The sequence below is a fragment of the Silurus meridionalis genome, chromosome 4 (genome assembly GCF_014805685.1).
Source record: "Silurus meridionalis isolate SWU-2019-XX chromosome 4, ASM1480568v1, whole genome shotgun sequence".
Classification (NCBI taxonomy): Eukaryota; Metazoa; Chordata; class Actinopteri; order Siluriformes; family Siluridae; genus Silurus; species Silurus meridionalis.
The window spans coordinates 31,347,635-31,367,963 of NC_060887.1; the positions used below are offsets into that span (position 1 = coordinate 31,347,635).

Below are 20,329 nucleotides of genomic sequence, written 5' to 3' on the forward strand. Positions count from 1 at the left end.
CTGTGTTTTCTGTGATTGTTATTTAATGTGGCATCAGGGTTCTGGAGGAACGTTGTTTAATTTCATTGTGTACTGTATCAGCTATAAATGGTTAAAATGACAATAAAAGCTCTTGACTTGCATTTTTTTTATTTGCATTACTCTACAAAGGTATTTGTCCCACTTTATATCTTTTTATATACATTTTATAAACTCTAAATTATGGAGAGGGTACAAATATTTTTTTTACAAATATTGAATGTTAAAAGATAAATTGATGATGATGATGATGATGATGATGATCATTAAACATAATAAAGGTTCCTGGGTTTTGCATGCAAAAAGTATATAAAAGTCAAAGTCTCTTAGATGCTCAGCAAAACACAATAATTCCCTTATAAAACTGAATTGATGCCTGAAAATATAATAAAGGAAAAAAAAAAAGATGGTTTTCACTTTTTTTTAATTTAGTTTCATTTTTATTTCTATAGTGCTTTAAACAATAGACATTGTCCCAATGCAGCTTTACAGAAATAAAATTATCATAATAAAAATATTACATATATACATTTTTTTAATTCACTAATGAATCAGATTGTCCCTAATGAGAAAACCAGTGGTGACAGTGACTAGGACAAACGACCTGAGATGGTACAGGAGGAGAAAGAAACTTTGTAAGAAGCCAGCTTCAAAAGGAAACCCATTATCATCTGGGTGGCACAGAATGTACATTTATTATAGTTCTATCATTGTTGATGTTATTAAACTGTTCACTGAGAGACACTCAAGTGTAAAATTGTTCATTGTGACTGTAGTCCTAAACCACTGTAGCACCTGTTTCTATAAATGCCAGTCCAAATCCATCTTCAAGGTAAATAGAAATATTTAATATTATTATCTCAAGTCAGATTTATGGTATTCATTTTTTTGTTGTTGTTGTAAAAGACTTAACACGTGCACAGTGCTGTATGTCACACAGCCGCCAGTCTTATACATTTAGTCATGTTCTCTTTGGCCGATAGGTGGCGCTCCTCATCTTCTGGATGCTACACTAGAAACTAATTTTATCAACGTATTCTCACATCAAAAAATCATTCCATTAGTATATTCTCATCCTAAAATCATTTTATTAGTATGTTCTCATTTAAAAATAATTTTATTAGTATGTTCTCATTTAAAAATCACTTCATTAGTATATTTTTATTCAAAAATTTCATAAAAATAATTTCATTATTGTATTCTCACATCCAAAAACCGTTTTATTAGTGTATTCTCACATCCAAAAATTATTATATATATATATATATATATATATATATATATATATATATATATATATATATATATATATATATATATAGTATATTCTCATCCAAAAATTCTTAAAAAATTCAACAGATCACAAATTGACTCGAAATAGAGTTTGGTGAGTCGGTTCCTTGTTTAATGCCTTGTGACTAGTGTTTGTGAAAAAAAAATAATTTCACAAGCACGAACCACTAGGATTTTTACCTTTTAATTTATTTCTATCATTTTTTTATGTTTTATTTTAATTTTATTTTACTGTATAATTGTATTTTATTTTACTGTATAATTCATAGAGTCGTGTGGCGTGATAATAATAATGAGTCTTGAATGGGGTTTGGGGGGTCAATTGATATTATTTACATTCTTATTATTTTTATGGACAGAGTGAAAGTATGACACTGTGAACATGAGCTAGTGTAAGGGGTCTATAATCGAAACTTTATCCCACCCACACACGGTGTGTATAATTCAGGAGTTATTTAGTGAATCAAATGGAAGCAAAAAGAATCGAATCACTTAAACGACTTGCCTATAATTAAAATATATCAGATGTTTTAATTATATTTTTGAAGTTTAGTGGTATATTTTTGATTATTTTTATTATTTATTTCTTTTTTTGTGCTGATTTTGAACCTGTTTTTGTGCAAAAAACAAACAAAAAACAACCAGCAACTATGTTTTAAACAAAACTCAGCATTTTTCATTTATTCGTATTATCTAAAATAAAACAGTAAACAGTGTGTCTAAAACAGTGTTTTATTTACAGTCTAATTGAGTAACTGTCCTGACACACGCCTCATATTCAGTCCACTTGCAGTCCTACTTCTCTTATTATAATGAGAGGGCGGTGCCTGTGAGTTTTAAGTCTTAAGATTGGCTGAGCGACCTGTCAATCACGTGTTGGCCCCGTTCAGTTTTTTTATTAATGAGCGGCGCGCGTTGAAATGCAGAGGGATTTCTGATCCAGCTGTTTCCCACCCGCGTTTCACTTCTGAAACTATGAGTCCATAAACCTCTAAAAAATAATCACAAAAAGCAATCGGGCGACTAAACTAGTCCTGTTTGAAACCTTTTTCAAGCTTTGACTTTGTGACTCTGGACTTGCAGCATTCAGGGACTACTAAAGAGCGCTGATTTCTTCTCGGACTTGAAACCATGATTTCTCCTGTCAACAGGTAATAAGGAGGAACTGGGAGTTGGTGTTCGCCCTTTCACACTGCAGCTCCGATATTCAACAGGCTGAGAGTGTGTGCTGCAGATGTGTGGAAGGATTTGGATCTCCTGAACAGCAAACAAGAAAACGAGCAGAAGACCGGATAGAAAAGTTTCTTCACGAGGAATCAGTGAAATTTCCAACACTGGAGTTAATGTGGTAGAAGAAGATCAGGAGGATGCACTCTGATCTTGTGCTTGATGACTGGACCTAAGCTCTGATGCAAAAATCTTTAGGAGGAAATTATTATATTATATATAATAATAAAAAAATTATTAAAAGACCTCAGAGGTGTGGGCAGTTTGATGAAGCAAAAGGTGAGGAAGATATGGCCTCTGAAATGGTATGCGGACTCATCTTCAGACTGCTTCTGCCAGTCTGCCTTGCTGCAGGTAACTTATTATTCATTCTGTAGGTTTAACTCTTTATTAATGCAAACACCTGATCCAAGAAATTCTGGACTTACTGTATGTACCATCAGATTTACACAAAGTAGATTCTTTTTAAACAGCAGGATTCAATTCAGTCATCATAGATCATAATATATCAGTGTTGATCCATTTGCTTTGGATGATTTTTACATCCGTTTCACATTTCCGTGACAAATTTAATTCGATTTTTTTTTTTTTCAAATCAGCTTCTTAGACATATACAGTATAAAACACTAGACCATGTTTAAATTAGTTAGATAATTGCTTTTATTGTCCACAGAGTGGAAATTTGCTAAGCAATACAAACAAAAACATCACACAACGTCCAATAGACAATACATACAACAATATACAAACTATACACATTGAAAAACTTACTTTAAAAATTCACACAAATCTGTCTAGTCCTACAAGTCTAGTAGAGTATAGTCTCGTATAGGCAGTTTCTTCTGAAAATCTGGATACCTATTTTTTTATTGTGTATTGAAGTTGAAAACATCGAACAGCTGTCATTTTTTGGCGTTTCAAGTGTTACAGCAGTTATCAGTGTCACATCCCTTTTCACTCCTAGCTCTGATCTGTGCGTAATATTTTCCTTGTCAACTTGAAATGTGACTTAATTGAACGTATGGGTGTTGTCCAAGCTTTTACTGCAGTAAGACGGAGCTACTAATAATACTACTTCATCTACTACTACTTTTACTAACAATAATAATAACTATAATAATTATTATTTTTATTGCTGTTATTATTGAAATGATAATTTTACAACAAACACTGTAATTTACTGACTAATCAATTTGTTTTTGTTATTGAGGATATATATAAATATATATAAATATAACTTTTTATCATATTTTCTATATATATATAATTATATATAATATATTTTTTATTATTGGTAATATTGTTCTTATTATTTAAAATTTGTCTTTAAAAAGATATTTCATATAGAATATTATAAACTCAAATAAATCATAATAAATAATAAACAATAAATAATCAAACAAACTGTAATAATACATATTTTGTTCTAAATATGGTATTTAATCATTTTCATAGAGCATCTATGTAATTTGCGCTGGACACGTCTACTAAAATAAGATCATAATTTAAACACTGTTGTCCCTTAACTCAAGTGAGAATATATATATTTTTCCCCCACAATGCAATTGGATTATCTACATATTCAGTTTATTGTACTGCATAAGTTCACCTATTTACTTCAATGCACAAATGGGCTTTTCACTCGTGTGTGCGTTGTGATCTGGAAGTCTTCTTGTGTGATATGGATAGACACGGCCTCAGCTGAATGTTTGCTTTCTATCCGCTGGGACAGACGGAGAACTTTAACCAGATTGTGGATCAGCGCGCGTGCTGGAGAGGTAGCGAGCCTTTAGCAGTGGCGTGAGACACTTTTCCAGCATATCGACACGTTTACTGTGTGTGTTCACTTGGTGCTTTGCCACCAAGATTCCTCTCTCTGTAATATTTAGTCATTTAGACGGCAACACGTTTCCTTTAATATAGCCCAGGGACTTCTTATAATTAGGCTATAAAAAATTCCATGTGTACCTGCTTCCTATAAACACATAAATCTGAAAAAAAACACAGGATGTTTAGGCACACAACAAACAAACTTGCAGTTACCAAGGTGTAGTATGTAGTATGTCTGGAAGTAATATATGACATGTTGTGTACAATCTGACGTTGCAGTGTGGAACTAGAACTTTGGTTAGACAGTTTCAGCTTTGAGAGTCATTGTCATAGAGCTGCTGCTGAGGAGACAAAGAGTCTTTCAGACTTTTTCTTGACTAATGAGTCACAGAAAACTTTGCATGTGTTTCTCAGTAGGTTTTTGGGAAGTTTCAATTTTGTGGTAGTGGCCAAAAGTGAGAAAACATCTTCCTATGTGTCAAAACACATCAACTTGCAATGAAAACTGTTGTTTAATGGTGAACTGTCATGAAATAATTTTAAGTAAAATCCTCTTAAATGATAATATCTAGTAGGAAATATGTAGGCATAAGCAAATTAAGAAATGCTTGTGACTTTTAATAATATTGGGGGAAAAAAATGGGATTTGGAACACTCTCATTAGGCACATACATTAGATTTGACTTACTGTGTAATATCAAGCTAGGGCATGTCTAGTCCTAAATAAAGCGTTCATTTAGAGCCCCATTATCTAAGTGAATGAAGACAGTTTTTAAGGATTTTTAGTGTTAGATGGTACATTTCTTTAGCTGCCTAGAGTGTCTTAAATGTAATATAATATTAAAAACAATTATATATTCATTGTTGAATATCTACATATTAATTAACAATAGAAAGCTAATTATAATATCGCAATGATATTTTTTGATTTATGTCAAAACTAGGTCTGGAGCCAAAGCGTCCCTCTGACGTCATGGTCTTCAATGCACTGTTCTGTATCAGCATGCAGTCAAAAACAAAGGGTTTTTATTCCCCCTTTTCATTGTTTGAATGCGTGGCTTTGCAGATCTTTTGGCAGCAGAAGAAACTGTGCTTTTCTGTGTCCAGATCCTGCAAACTGTCCCCTTGACATCTGCAGTGCATGCCTCATGAGTTTTCAATCAAAAAGGCTTGTTTTTGCAGACACACGCCAGGCCTGGGCTTTTTAAACCTCCTACAGTTGAGAGTTACAATCGAGGTTCAGAGCTTCCCGCAAGCCAAACGCCCTGGAAGGCCTCATTTACAATAGCCACAATGACTGTTTATCTCTGCTGGTAGCTCGGTCAGGGCAGATCAAAGAGTTTACCGAACGATGCTGGAAGATCCGATATTGGCCAGAGATATATATATATTTTCTTCTCAGTTCCACATTCTGAAAGTTATTCAGCTGTTTTAAGGAGCTGATTTCTAAATGCAGCTACTTTTGGTTCGAGATCAGTTGTAAGAGTGATATTGTCTTGGCAGTAATCATCATTTTTCACTGAAATTTGTGACTGAATGCAAGTAAAGGTGTTTTAATACTCCTTTTCAAAATAATTAGCAAAGAGTTCTGTGACTAGTCCCCAGCTTACTGAAAGCTTCCACACTCCTTCTATCAACTCCAGCCCCAGACATCAGATGAATAATATCAGCTTGTAAGTAGGTGACCAGTAGTATGAGCCATTCTTTAAACATATGTGTCCTTCGGTGTGTTCCTCTCGTGTGGGATTAAAACCTAGATAAGCCTCATTTGGCTACTACTTAAGTATTTAATTGCAGTTTTGTTTATGCTGAATCAGGCTGTATAAAGAGATTGTAGATTCCCTTGAAAACTCGGTTTGTAAGTTGCGCAAGGTGCACATTGACAGCGTGATTATATTTACACAGTGAAGAGTAAATCTTTTCAGGTTTCATGGAAGGAAGGAATTATGATTTGTTTTGGGTGTATTTTTTTTTTTCTTTTTTACTTTGGATATGAATGAACGAGCCAGATCTTGAGAAGCAGTCTGTCATTAAAAGTGAGTCGATAAACAATCTGACTGCAGAGACTTGGCCTGCCTTTATTATGCTACCTGGATACACTTTCCACTGGCATCGTCCCTCATTCATTTTCAGTCCATAGTAGTACGGGAATTAATGAGCGATAAGATGAGATAAGCTCGTTGTAATTTTAAACTGTCAGATTTCTTGCTAATTTGTAGTGCTGGTGTAAATCTGTTTTGGAAAGCAAATGAAGCTTCAGTTACAAAGAAAGAAATTCAGTGAACATTATCCATAGAAGAAAATGTTACTTGTTTACATAGAATTTGGTCTATAAATAAATCAGCGAGCAAGTGTTTAGTCCAAATACCATCCCATGTTCACATTCAATCATCATTAGTCTGACCGGAAAGGGTCACAGTTAATATTCTCACATGACCTAATGTTTATTGAGGGTAGATGTCTTCTGACTTTATGCCCTCAGACGCAAAAGAGTTTTCTGGCAAAAAAAAAAAAAAAAAGAAATTGGAAAAAAGGAAATGAATGTTAAAACCAACTGGACTGAATCAGTAAAAAAATAAGTAGAACCAAAAATATTTGTATATGAATTTATATTCTATTCTATTCTATTATATTCTATTTATATTCTAAATTCATATTTGTATATGAATTTATATTCTGAATCCATGTGTAAAACACTCAGGCATGTGCAATTCATCAACATGAGAATTGAGTGAGTCTTGACTTGCTGATAACGTCTGTGTCTCGTTAAACTGCAGCACAATCACAGACTACGCACCGTTTCTTTCTGTCTGACTAAGCAGGCCCTCGGGAAAAAAGTCTGTAAAGCTCTCTCGGTGTGTTCCAGCTCGAATCATTTGAGTCGAAAGTCTGTATCAGTTGTTGGGGTTTAAACTTGCCATTCACTATGTGTTTAAGAAGTGATTACGAGGCACAGGAAAGTGATAAAGCTTGTAATTATTTTTGGGGCTACATATATGGCAGAAGGGAGTGATATTGTTATTTGTGCTAAAAGTAGGGAGCAGGTTGAGTAGAGACTGGAGAGGTGGAGGTACGTGCTGGAGAGAAGGGGAATGAAAGTCAGTAGGAGTAAGACAGAGTACATGTGTGTGAATGAGAGGGAGGGCAGTGGAGTGGAGCAGTTGCAGGGAGAAGAGGTGGAGAAGGTGGAGGAGTTCAGGTAAGTTTATAGGACTGTGGTGAGACCTGCGATGTATGGATTAGAGACAGTGGCATTGACTAAAAGACAGGAGGTGGAGCTGGAGGTAGCAGAGCTGAAGATGTTGAGGTTTTCGTTGGGAGTGACGACGATGGACAGGATTAGAAACAAGTTTTTTAAAAGGGGACAGCGCATGTAGGACATTTTGGAGACACGGTGAGGGAGGCGAGATTGAGATGGTTTGGACATGTGCAGATGAGGGACATGGGGTATATCAGTAGGAGAATGCTGAGGATGGAGCCACCAGGAAGGAGGAAAAGAGGAAGACCAAGGAGGAGGTTTATAGATGAGGGAAGACATGCAGGTAGTTGGTGTGAAAGAGGCAGATGTAGAGGACAGGGGGGTATGGAGACAGATGATCCTCTGTGGTGACCCCTAATGGGAGAAGCCAAAAGAAGACGAAGAAGAAGATATGGCAGAAGGGAGTACAAATATCGACAGGCAGGGTTTATTAAGTTAAAGTGCAAAACAATTTTAAAATATAATCTTCCTATTGCATTGGGTCCCATTATATTGACCAGCATGAATCTATTTTTGTGTGTTAGGGTCATGTAAAAGCTGTGATTCATCAAATCTGATGTGGAACAGCTGACATTAGTCAGGATGTCCATAGAATGCTAGAAAACATTCAGTAATTTGTAGGATGGTTTGTAAACATTTTCTTAACCCTTTGGGAAAACCAGAATTACACAAAGACCAGGTTTATGATAAACTATTTAGCCATTTCATACAGTGTATACAGTGGTCCCCCGGAACTCGCGGTGGGTTACGTTCTAAGACGAAAATTCGCAAATTTTGCACGTAGAATCTATGGTACCTTAGTGAATTCATCTAGACCAGGGGTGCGCAATACGCTAATCGCGACCTACCAGTTGATCGCAAAGGTAGTGTGGGTAGATCGCCATGACATAAAAAAAGCTATTTATTTATGCATTTTTATAGTAGGTAGATCATTTTGACTTGGTCATTTTATAAGTAGCTTGCATGCTAAAAAAGTGTGTGCACCCCTGATCTAGACATTTTCACTTTAATACAATAATGTGTTTTATAAAAGAAATTTGTTAGTGAAAAAATAGTTGAAAATGTTATTTGTAACGTTCCTGAACATTCGGTCCCGCTGCGGATTCCTTGCGAATTATCGGTGGTTGACTGTAATATGTTCCAGTGTTTTGTTTAGGAGACAGTCTCTGTAATAATTGTCCTTTACTTTATATTGTAAACCCTGAATCAATACATCTTCAAACGATTTAGGAGACAGTCACGATAAGTCCAGGGTCCAGCATATTTGGCATAAATCAGATTTTGATCACCTGTGTGTTCCTTCTCAGCGTTGCTTTTTTCCCCCTCACTTCATAATGGCACTATTCATTCGATTTTATCTGAACTGTTTCCTGTCTTTAATCTGACAGGTCAGTCTTTGAAATACACTCAGTCACCTGAAAGCACCTTTTGTGTGTACAAGTCCTGCCACCCTAAATCTTTTTTTTTCCCTCTCTCGCCAGAGCAATTAAAGAGAGGCATCGAGTAACAGGCTTGCTGTATATAACACCTCCGAGAACTCTTATTCGAGACGAGAAAATGGGTTGCAATTGCTGTTTTGCAGTTGTTACAAAAATTGACTGCAGATGTTTTTGTTTTTTTCTTTACTTTAGTTTGTTGCTTGAATTTGCATATTTAAGGATATATAATCGGTTTAGGGACGTATAATATAGACAAAAGTCATTTTTTAGGATTCTAATGTTGCACACCACAGTTACTTTTTCTTGCATTTCATTTACAAATGAATTTGGTTCAAATGAATCATTTCTCTGGTATGCAAAAGTGGATCAGAGCTTCTACAGAAAACTGGAGCTGATCATAGTGAAACAATGTCACATGTTAAAGGGTTCATTTGCATAAATCAAGTCTCAGCAGTAAATCAATTACAAGGCTAATACTGTGATTTATGAACCGCATATTGTGCATTCTGCAGCGTTCAATGCAGCGCTGCGAAATTTAGATGCTGTTGATTAATTTTCTATTTCTATAACAATCTATAAACATTGTTTAACACATTTATAATAGTTCACATAGTGAAGGGTTGTGTTGAGAGACATTTCTTTGACATTTTATATAATGATTTCAGTCAGTGCTTTGTCATGGTTAGTAAGTTTTCCACAACTGGAAAGTCTTTAGGAGACCTGACTTTCTTGCTAACAGTACTTATTGGCATTTTTAATTCAAGAGGGAACTGATGTTTTGTGCTATAATTTGTTTCATGGTCATTATGCATCTTTACACATAAAAATAACTATAGATAAACTATATTGACAAAAGTATTGGGACTTTTCCCAATTGGGTTCTCTACAAACTGTTACCACAAAATTGTAGGCACACAATTGTAAAGAATATTTTTAGACAATGCCCCTGTGCAAAAAACCAGCTCCATAAAAATATGCTTTACATGGGTTGGAGTGGAAGATTTGAGTGGCCAGCTATAGAGATAGGACTTCGACCCCACCTTTGGGATGAGCTAGAACAGTGACTGCACCCTGGGCCCCCTCACCCTACATCAGTACCTGACTTTATACTTTTGTGGCTGAATGAGCACAAATCTCTACAATTATCATTCTAGTGGAACATCTTCCCAGAAGAGTGGAGGTTATTATAACAGCAAATGGGGACAAAATCTGAGAATAGGATGTTCCATAAGCACATATGAATCTAATAGGCGGGTGTCCACAACCTTTTTGTTTATATAGCTAATGTGTTTAGTTATTAATTATAATCATTGTCAAACTACTGTCATAAAAAGGAAACCAAACACTTTAAAATTATTATTTTTGGCATCCAGATTTATATTCCTTACATAAAATCCGAGGGGAACCCACAGTTGAAGCTGTTACAGAATCCCCCCTCCTACGAACACCTCCAGGTGTTTTTCTACAAGTGCGGTCCCTGGTCCTGGGAGCTGGCTGGTAAGGGTGGTTTTAGAGAAACTCCTCTGTGAGGGATGGGTTCTGAATGCTCTCCCTGCTGACCCAGCATTGTTCCTCTGGGCCATATCCTTTATAGTCTACAAGGTTTTGGAGTTGTGGGAGTGGGAGGGGCTCCAGTAGGCCATATGGTAACTGTCGTGGGGTTCGTACTTGGACATATTTCTATACGGCTGCCAGGAGTGATGGTCATTAGAATGCGTTCTGAGTCAGGTCAGTAGTTCGGTTAATCCCTGGGTGCCCCAGGCTCAAAGATGTGTGAACACACTTCAGGCTTTATTGCTGTAGCTCAGCAGGGATATATTGTTTGTCCGGTGGGCAGTTTGGTGGAGGGGGTTCATAATGGGCAAGATCGGTTCTAGCAGGAGTGGTTTCTCAATGGGGTCACGGTCGATCAATGGGGTGACATTAAAATTACACCTTGTGAAAAACACTGCCGACCAGGCTTGGTGTGGATTCGGTCTTTTAGCTCTTTTGGCTCCTTTGTACTCAAAGTTGCGGTGGTTGCTGATTACTTGAAAGGGGTGTTAGGATCTTTTGAACCAGTGCCTCCATTCCTCTAGTGCTTCTTTAGTAGATAGTAACTCTTTGACTCCCTACATCACACTTACTTTCAGTGGAGGTCAACTTCCCTGAGTAATATGCACATGGAAACGATTTCCTGGGGTTACCGTGTTTCACAATTGGAGGTGTCAACTTCATCCACAAAAAGGGCGTTGGGGTCTGGGTGTCGCAGAATCTAAACCGCGGTATATCAGAGTTTTAAATCTTCAAAAGCCCTCTGCGCATCCACTGCTGTTAGGTTTTCCCCGCAGTAGTGCCGTGAGCGGGGCTGCCATCATGCTGTAATGCCAATACAGTGCGCACATGTTGAACATGGAGGTTGAATGTCGGGGAGTATACCAAGCTGCGGTCGATGTATAAGGCAACGGACAAGTTCAGTAGAGCCCAAAAGATCTTCTTCATAAAAGCTTGAAAAATAGCCTGCACATTCATTAAGCCATACGGCATGACATTAAACTCATAGTGACTCACGGAGCTGTTCCAAGGCTGCACGGTGCGGGTCGAGGGCTGAGGTTAAGCGGCAGGGTAGGTCATGGTTCCCCTTCATGCCGTGCAGTAGACATCTAGGAGAATCAGTGGGGTGATGCATGGGACCGTTTGGATTAGGAAGTCCTTTACCACTTGGCAGTGGATGAGGTTGAAGGCTGGCCCTGTATCGACAAGACGTAATCCAAAACACAAGTCGTACATGATAATAATTAATAATAATAATTTAACCTTTATTCGTCCCACAGTGGGGAAATTTCTAGTTTTTTCGCATATCCCAACTCATCTGGAAGCTGGGGTCAGAGCGCAGGGTCAGCCATAGTACGGCGCCCCTGGAGCTGATAGGGTTAAGTGCCTTGCTCAAGGGCTCAACAGTGGTAGCTTGGCTGTGCTGGGGTTCGAACCGCTGACCTTGTGATCAGTAACCCAGAGCCTTAACCACTGGACTACCACTGCCCTGGTAGGTCAAATAAGTCATGATACAGGCATGAACTATATTTCAGTACCATGAAACATAATACTTTATTATCATAGCATTAGAAGGCTACAATCAGAAAGTGACCCTTGACCCAGACGTGTTCAGAATTCAGGTAAAGGTCCCCTCTGGTGGAGCGGAGGGGGAACTGCAGTTGAAGCTGTTACAAGCAGATGTTGGAAGCAGGTTTTTGCAGCTGGCTGCGATTTTGGAATATGGGTGTATGCATGTGTGTATGCATGCGTGTGTGTGTGTGTTTTAAAGCTGTCCTTTGTTTTGCTGTTGACTGTATGGAACAGCTGTGAGCCGTGTGTGTGTGTGTGTGTGTGTGTGTTTTTGTAAGACGTGTTATGTGATGAGTGGACTCTGAAGGTTAATATAATAAGGATGTTGCATTATGGGGCAAAATACGAGTGATTTGTTTTCTGAAATGCTTGTTGCAGTCATGTGAGCATTATTATATTATTTAGTAAGTATGGCTGGGGTTATTTAAATTGCCAGGTTCAATATATGGACTTTAAAAGAGAGATTTGTTTTGAGTGATGAGTTTCCTGTTGTGTTTTATTCTGTCAATATGAGCTTAAATCCCTCCCACAACACAACCTTTTGACTTGAAGCATAGCATACTGTTATTTAGAGCAAGTAGAGCAAGAAGGTTTACATATGTAGAGCAAGAAGGTTTACATATGTCAGATATGTACTTTGTCATCACTAAGCTGGAATTTAATAAACATTAAAAAAGTGTATTTTCTTCTACATTAACAGCATTTGAATCCTTTATACACTACATAGACAAATGTTGGTGGACACCTGACCATAAGATTTGTATGTACTTTTCGAACATCCCATTCCACATTAGTCTCCGTTTGCTGTTATAGATTTTGTAGTTTGCTTGTTAAGATTTGTGCTCATTTAGGCACAAGGGCATTAGTAAAATCAGGTACTCATATTGGGTGAGGAGGCCTGGGGTGCAGTCAGCATTCCAGATATTTCCAGAGTTGTTCAATAAGGGTGTGGTCAGAGCTCCATAACCTGCCACTCTAAGATTCTCTACTCCAACCCATGTAATCCATATCTTCATGGAGGGTGCTTTGTGAACAGGGACATTGTCATGCAGGTTTGGGTCTCCTAGTTTAGGTGAAGGGAAAATGTTATTTAAATGCATCTAAAGACATCCTATAGAATTGTATGGGTTCAACTTTGTGGTATGGGGAAGAACCACATACAGTATATGGCAGGAAAAGTCATGTGTCCCAGTACATTTGTCCATACAGTAAAGCAAATTTAATGCTTTGGAACAGCCATGAGACGAGTTAGATTTTGTTATTATTTAAAGCAGCTGTAAGCAAACTTCCTTTCCTTTTTCCAGCTTCTCTTTATTCATTTTCTTAAAATGAATAAGACAAGAAAGATCAAAGCTTACCAAGAAATCAGTAAGTTAAAGTATTCCTGTTATTGAAATATGATCCTTTGGCTGAAGAAATAGTGCATGTACCAACACAAGAGACTCATTTCACTGATGGTAAATAAATGTCTTACAGAGATATTCAGCATGTAGCAATGCATTTAAAATCTATTTAACATGTGAAGAATCCATCATAAATGTTTTTTATGAATGAAGGATAAATTACTTGGAGAAGCAAATAAACATTTGAAATAGATTCATCATTACAGGCAGAAAATTAATCAGCACACACAGATTTAAGAATTGCAATTCAAAAGAGGCTGCATAAATGTCAAAACCTAGATTCTGTCGATAAATAGTCAATAAATATTTCAAGTTCACATGACAAACACTTTTTCTAAGAGTGTAGGCATATAGTGTCTATGCTCAGCTATAAAGAGGTCACATTTTAATAACTAGTAAGTACATTAAATGCTGATGTGTTCTAGGATATTAATTAGTTCTACACCCTGATCTGGAATGTTTTATACACTGAAGGATCAGCACCTCTGCCTCGGATGAGTCATGTGTTATTACTGACCTTCACTTGTGACTTCTTTGACTTTGGGCTCAGTTTAAAATGAATCAAGACAGAAGTTGAACATTTTACAATGTACATGATTGTAAGGAAAAGATTTAGTTAGCTTTCCTCAGAGATTTCACATTGTTCATTCAAAGTTTGAATAACAATCGTTTTTTCTTTACCTTTGAGAATGACTGTTCAAGCAGTTATTTGAGAAAAGGAACTGGGAGTGAGTGTCTTTGCTGGTTCTCACACACACACACACACACACACACACACACACACACACACACACACACACACACACACACATGCAGACCGTTCCTGCCTCTCACTCTCAACCTCCTATAAATTCAGCAGCATCATTGAACTGACACGTTTATGTTTAACATTAATATTTAGCTTCTGTAAAAAAAACTTTTGTATTTCCTAATAATTTTTGGACATATTTAGTCATCTTTGGTATTCTTTCAATGTAAACACCAGCATATTTAGCTTGGATGTGAACATCCACATCAGGAATGTTGGCATGTTCCGAGCCAGCTAACCAAATAGAGCATTTTAACCGCAAAGTCCAGTTTAATATATGTGTATATTTTCAGGTAAGCATGTTTGAATTTGTTTTGTGTTTCTGTCTTCTGCCTGACTGAATGGTATAATTGGTTTGTGGCTTAGGCTTGGTATTTGATGCCTCAGCCCGATGACGTGCTTTAATGCAGTACATGTGCTATAAAAACACAAAATAGGTAAAAGCATGTCATCGATTAAAGTAAATAGTAATGATTTTGGGATAATTAATTTTATATACAATATATAGAAAATATGTTATGCTGGTGCACTCTTTTTATTTATTTTTTTATTTTTAGGATTTGGCAATCCAGAGCGACTTATCTAATTTATACAACTGAGCAGTTAATGGTTAAGGGCCTTCCTCAAGGGCCCAGCAGTGGTAACTTTGTGGTGTTGGGATTTGAACTCACAATCTTCTAATCAGTAGTCCTGCATCCTAAACACTGAGCTACCACCTCCACAGTATAAGGGGTTGGAGTGGGGAGAGTTCACCTGTTGGAATGTGTTCCACCTTCAGGGATTTATTTTAATTAATATTTCAATAATATAATTTATTTTTAAATAAGGTAATCCATTTAGAAAATCCCAACTATATCTGGTTTGAGTACAGGTTGTAGCACTACATACATTATGGGGTGTGTATATTTATGTAGCATAAACAAGTAGAGTCTGAAAGTCAGGAGCATTTGTTAAAATGCTGCTAGATTGCATTTTTTTTTATTAATTTAAGACAACAAAGTTCATTACGAATGATACATTTGACAAGTTGAGTAAAAAGTAGAATCTTTAAAAACAAGTTCCACACATTTGTGCTTAATGATGCATTAATGATCAATTTAAGATTGAATTCAACAGCGCACATGTGTTTCGGTAGAAGAGATTAGGTTTATGGAAAATCTGGCAAAAGCATTCAATATCACTAACTTTCTTTTTTTTTTAATAGCGACCTAGAAATGGTGCGGAAATGGAAATATTTAAGAATCTAAAGGCTTTCTTAGTTTCTTTAAAATATTTTAGTATTCTAAAACCTATAGTTTATTTCCCTCTACTGTAGATTTTTTATGTGTTCTTTTTTTAGTACGAGTTCAAACTCTAGAGACTCTTGTGGGTGAAATTCCCCTGAGATCAGAAGTTATAGAAGTACTCAAGCCAGTAATCACGTCAAGGTCAAATCCAATCAATCAAATTAATCATTTCGCACCATTTCACACCATGGTTGATGTGAAAGTTTCCTGAAGCCACTTGTTCATATCTGTATGATGCCACGTTATTGGCTAGGTAGATTATGGCACGAATGAGTAAGTATAAAAGTATTCCTAATAAGGTTTTTGCTGAGTGTAAGCCTCAACCAAGAAGCCAACATGCAAAAAAAAGGATTTTTAATTGTACAAAATAAGCTTAAATGAAACTTTCACACTGCTGATTTGTCTCGTCACTCATCATGGTGTGAATTTGAGCTCATTTTGAGGGCTCGCATGTCTCCACACGTGTTTTTGATGCTTTAAATAAAAATCCCAAAACTCACAAGACCTCAGTCTGGTCTGAAAATGGTTAGTCATATGTCTGTTTCACAAGGAGCTTATTTTTTGTCATCTTGGCTGTAATCTTGGTTTACTGACTCATCTGAATGAAAGAGCATAGTGGTCTCGAAGATTGCCAGCAGGGATTGAGCGTTTCTTTCAGACCCTGTTCAAAGCCAGAACTCTTCCCTACACAACAAGGCACTTTAGAGGAGGGCCACAGTTGCTCTGACTCACATGCAGTGACTCAAGAAAACCACTGAAATGAGCAGTCGTTGAAAAAGCCTGGAGTTTGCCGAAATGCTGAACTAAATCCAGTGATTTTTACTAGCATATATCACGCAAGGTGATTCGGGGAATTTAAAACACTGATATTGCTGCATTATAATGTAAATTTCTCTATTAGTTATCAGATTTCGTGGCTGGCGGTCATAATCAAGCGCACATTTTGCGGAACAGCTCGCAGCTTTAGCCACACATTATTACCAGCATGTTTATACAAAGTCATAACAGGCTATTATGACCTTCAGTCCTGAACACACCACTGTGTGGCACTCCAGATAATTTGGACCTGCCACACACAGAGGCCCATTCTTATCATAACTATTTCCAAATTTTAAACACCTGTATTCAAAAAAACCTTTCAGCTTAAAACTGAAATAAATGTGGTCTCACTCACAGGACTACAGAGGAATGTAAGTAGTAACTGATACTTTGTTTCTCTTGAGTGCAATACACTGACTTGAGTGTTTATTAAACAATTTTGCTCCATCACCAGAAAAAAAAACTCACTGTCGTATATTGTCTATATATCAGATCCATCCTGCTATTTTAGGCATGGATGAATGGATGGATAGACAGACAGACAGGTAAAAATTTACCTTTTTAAGAAAAACATAAGGTAAACTAAGACTCTTCTACTATGAAGCCAAGTTGTTGTAAAAAAGACGTTGTCTGGATGGAAACACTTGTTGCTCTAAAACCTATATATATATATATATATCTTTTAGCATTGATGGCACCTTTCCAGATGTGCAAGCTGCTCATTCCATAGGCACAAATGCACCCCCATACCATCAGAGATTCAGACTTTTGAACTGAGCGCTGATATCCCAACCTTTTTTGAGAAGTGTTTGATTACAAGATTAAATGTTTTATTGTGAATAAATATGGATTTATAAGATTTACATTTTTGCAGATTTGATTATTTTTTTTCTTTACAGTTTCCCAACTTCTTTGCATTTTTAGTTGTAGGTAGGTAGATAGGTAGGTAGGTTGACGTATGGATGGATGAATGGACAGATGGATATATAGATAGATAGATAGATAGATAGATAGATAGATAGATAGATAGATAGATAGATAGATAGATAGATAGATAGATAGATAGATAGATAGATAGGATAGATATGATATACTGTGTATGCAGTAACGCTGTAGAGGGATTTTATTTGGAAAACATTGTCTCTGAACTAAGTAACGGAATTGCTGGTTCTACAAAATTGCCATAATAAGCATTGTGTGTCCTCCAACATCCTGTGTCAGGGACTTTCCATCCCTTGCAATTGTTCTATAATGCCAATCATGTTTAAAGGCACACATATTCAACCTTATGCATTTCTTTCTTTTATTTATTTCCTATTACAAATGTACAGTACAGACCAAAAGTTTGGACACACCTTCTCATTCAAAGAGTTTTCTTTATTTTCATGACTATGAAAATTGTAGATTCACACTGAAGGCATCAAAACTATGAATTAACACATGTGGAATTATATATGGAATTATATACATAACAAAAAAGTGTGAAACAACTGAAAAATTTCATATTCTAGGTTCTTCAAAGTAGCCACCTTTTGCTTTGATTACTGCTTTGCACATTCTTGGCATTCTCTTGATGAGCTTCAAGAGGTAGTCACCTGAAATGGTCTTCCAACAGTCTTGAAGGAGTTCCCCGAGAGATGCTTGGCACTTGTTGGCCCTTTTGCCTTCACTCTGCAGTCCAGCTCACCCCTAAACCATCTCGATTGGGTTCAGGTCCGGTGACTGTGGAGGCCAGGTCATCTGGCGCAGCACCCCATCACTCTCCTTCTTGGTCAAATAGCCCTTGATGCCTTCAGTGTGACTCTACAATTTTCATAGTCATGAAAATAAAGAAAACTCTTTGAATGAGAAGGTGTGTCCAAACTTTTGGTCTGTACTGTATGTACGTATGACATTTATTTATACTATGTGTAGCAGCATAATATGTTTACAGCTGCGTATCTATTTTAATTACTATTCAATTTATTTATGCTTTTGTATAGTATTATGGAGTACAATAAATATGCAGGATAAAATTAAAATATAGAAATAAAGGTCAAATACAATATTGAAATGCCATACAATATATATATTAACAATTATTTTCATGTCAGAGGAATTAAGAAAGATTCATCTACAATGTATCATTAGATGTAAACTCAAGTATAAATAAACGTTTCATCACCATTCATTAATTAACTATCTGAATGCTAATACCTATCACTGTACACACTGCCTTGATAAATACAAAATGTACATAGCTTATATATACAAATATATATAGTGATTGGTATTAGATCTCATTCTTACTGTTGCATCTAAATGGACTTTTCAGGATTTGTCAGATATTAAACACATTAAAAAAGTTGCCTTATGGCTTTATAATGCAAGTGGAAACTTATAAGCACCGGTGCCTAAAAAATTTTCATAATTGTGTTAATTCCCACCCATCACCCAGTACAGATTCACAGCCTTCTGAGACTGTCATGAATCTAATGAATATGGGTTTTTCGGTTGATCCATTTATTTAACTTTACATACAGTATGTTGTGAAAACACCATTTATTTATTTTATTTCTTTTTAAACAATTAATTCAGTAAATGTATCAAGCATCAGTTTCTATTTAAATGTCAACCACATTCATGTTATTTAATATGTTTTTGGGATGAAGTGCTAACTCTGTTTGACCTAAACTCAAGACCAAATCAATAAGGCGATGGTCAATATACATGAATACACAAAACTGTGCATCTGGCAGCCTCTAAGAATATCTGGGAACCAGGCATGTTTCATGTTTGTATTAACCTGCATAATGTATTCATGGCTAATGTTGGTCTGTGCAGCAATATAAAGAAAATAAACGTGCATTGGTTCAGTATGCATTTGAAATGGCCTGGGGCCTACCGTTCTCTCCAAACAGCCAGAGTAGAGTTAAAACACTGCCACTGGCTAGTTCCTTGTGTTGTTGCCAATATGAGGTCACCATCTGTGAGGTGTTAATGTTAGGCTAATCCAGCTAATACCACAAAATACCACCTGTCTGGAGACCTGAAATAAAGATTTACATTGAAGAAGCTTTTATGAAACAAAGAGTAATGGCCTTTCTGATAAGGAAACCCAAAGCTGTCATATTTATCTTGATGTGAAAACCGACAAAAAAACACGGATTTAAATAGGGCTGAGAAGGTTAGATATGAAATGTCCAAAATAGATAAAAGGCACACGCACACACAGACACACAAACTTCTAACTAACTGATAAGTCTGTGTTTAGATTTATTGAACTATTTGGTGCTTAATATCTTTTGGATCTTTGGCTTTTTAATCCTATAGAAAGTTGTTGTAGTGTACTCAGAAGTAGGGCACAGAGGGACAGTGGGGTGGTTGCCCATTACAGTTTCTTCTGTATTTAATTTCCAACTTTGTAAAAGTCAGGATGTGGCTTCAAATGAGACAAACCAAAACCTCTCCCCCTTTGCTTCGTCTCACACAATTAGCACTGCACAATTTGTCAGAGAAAACAAACCTTCTGTTTTCAAGGAAATCAATGAAAACAAATGGTCCTTGAAAAAATACACAATGGCTCACAGCTTGCAAAACGTCCAGTGGAGTGTCGGTAGAGCCAAAACAATTTGGCAGTGTCAGAAGCACTCAGTGTGGTGACAGCATTAGGACTCTGGGGTCCAGCATTGTACTCCTGCTGGTTGGTTCCTGCTGGTTTTCCCACCCAGTCTCAGAAACAGGAAGTGCATTCAGCGAGTCAGTGCCTATATGTCATTTGTCTCAATGTTATAAGCCTCATTTAGTATCATCTTCATTTTTATAGCCAAAAGATAGCTGGCTAACTACATTTTCTTCCTCGA

The 20,329-nt window shown here is 36.6% G+C and overlaps 1 protein-coding gene across 2 annotated transcripts in view; it reads left to right on the plus strand.

Annotated features, from left to right (window-relative positions):
• Positions 1-2,219: 2,219 nt before the first annotated feature.
• LOC124384125 (piezo-type mechanosensitive ion channel component 2) overlaps positions 2,220-20,329 on the plus strand; it is a 141,797-nt gene continuing 123,687 nt past the window's right edge. For both annotated transcript variants that reach the window (XM_046846693.1, XM_046846694.1), the window contains exon 1: positions 2,220-2,892. In XM_046846693.1, coding sequence (XP_046702649.1) covers positions 2,721-2,892 — 172 coding nt within the window. In that variant the 5' untranslated portion in view covers positions 2,220-2,720. The remainder of the gene's footprint in view (positions 2,893-20,329) is intronic.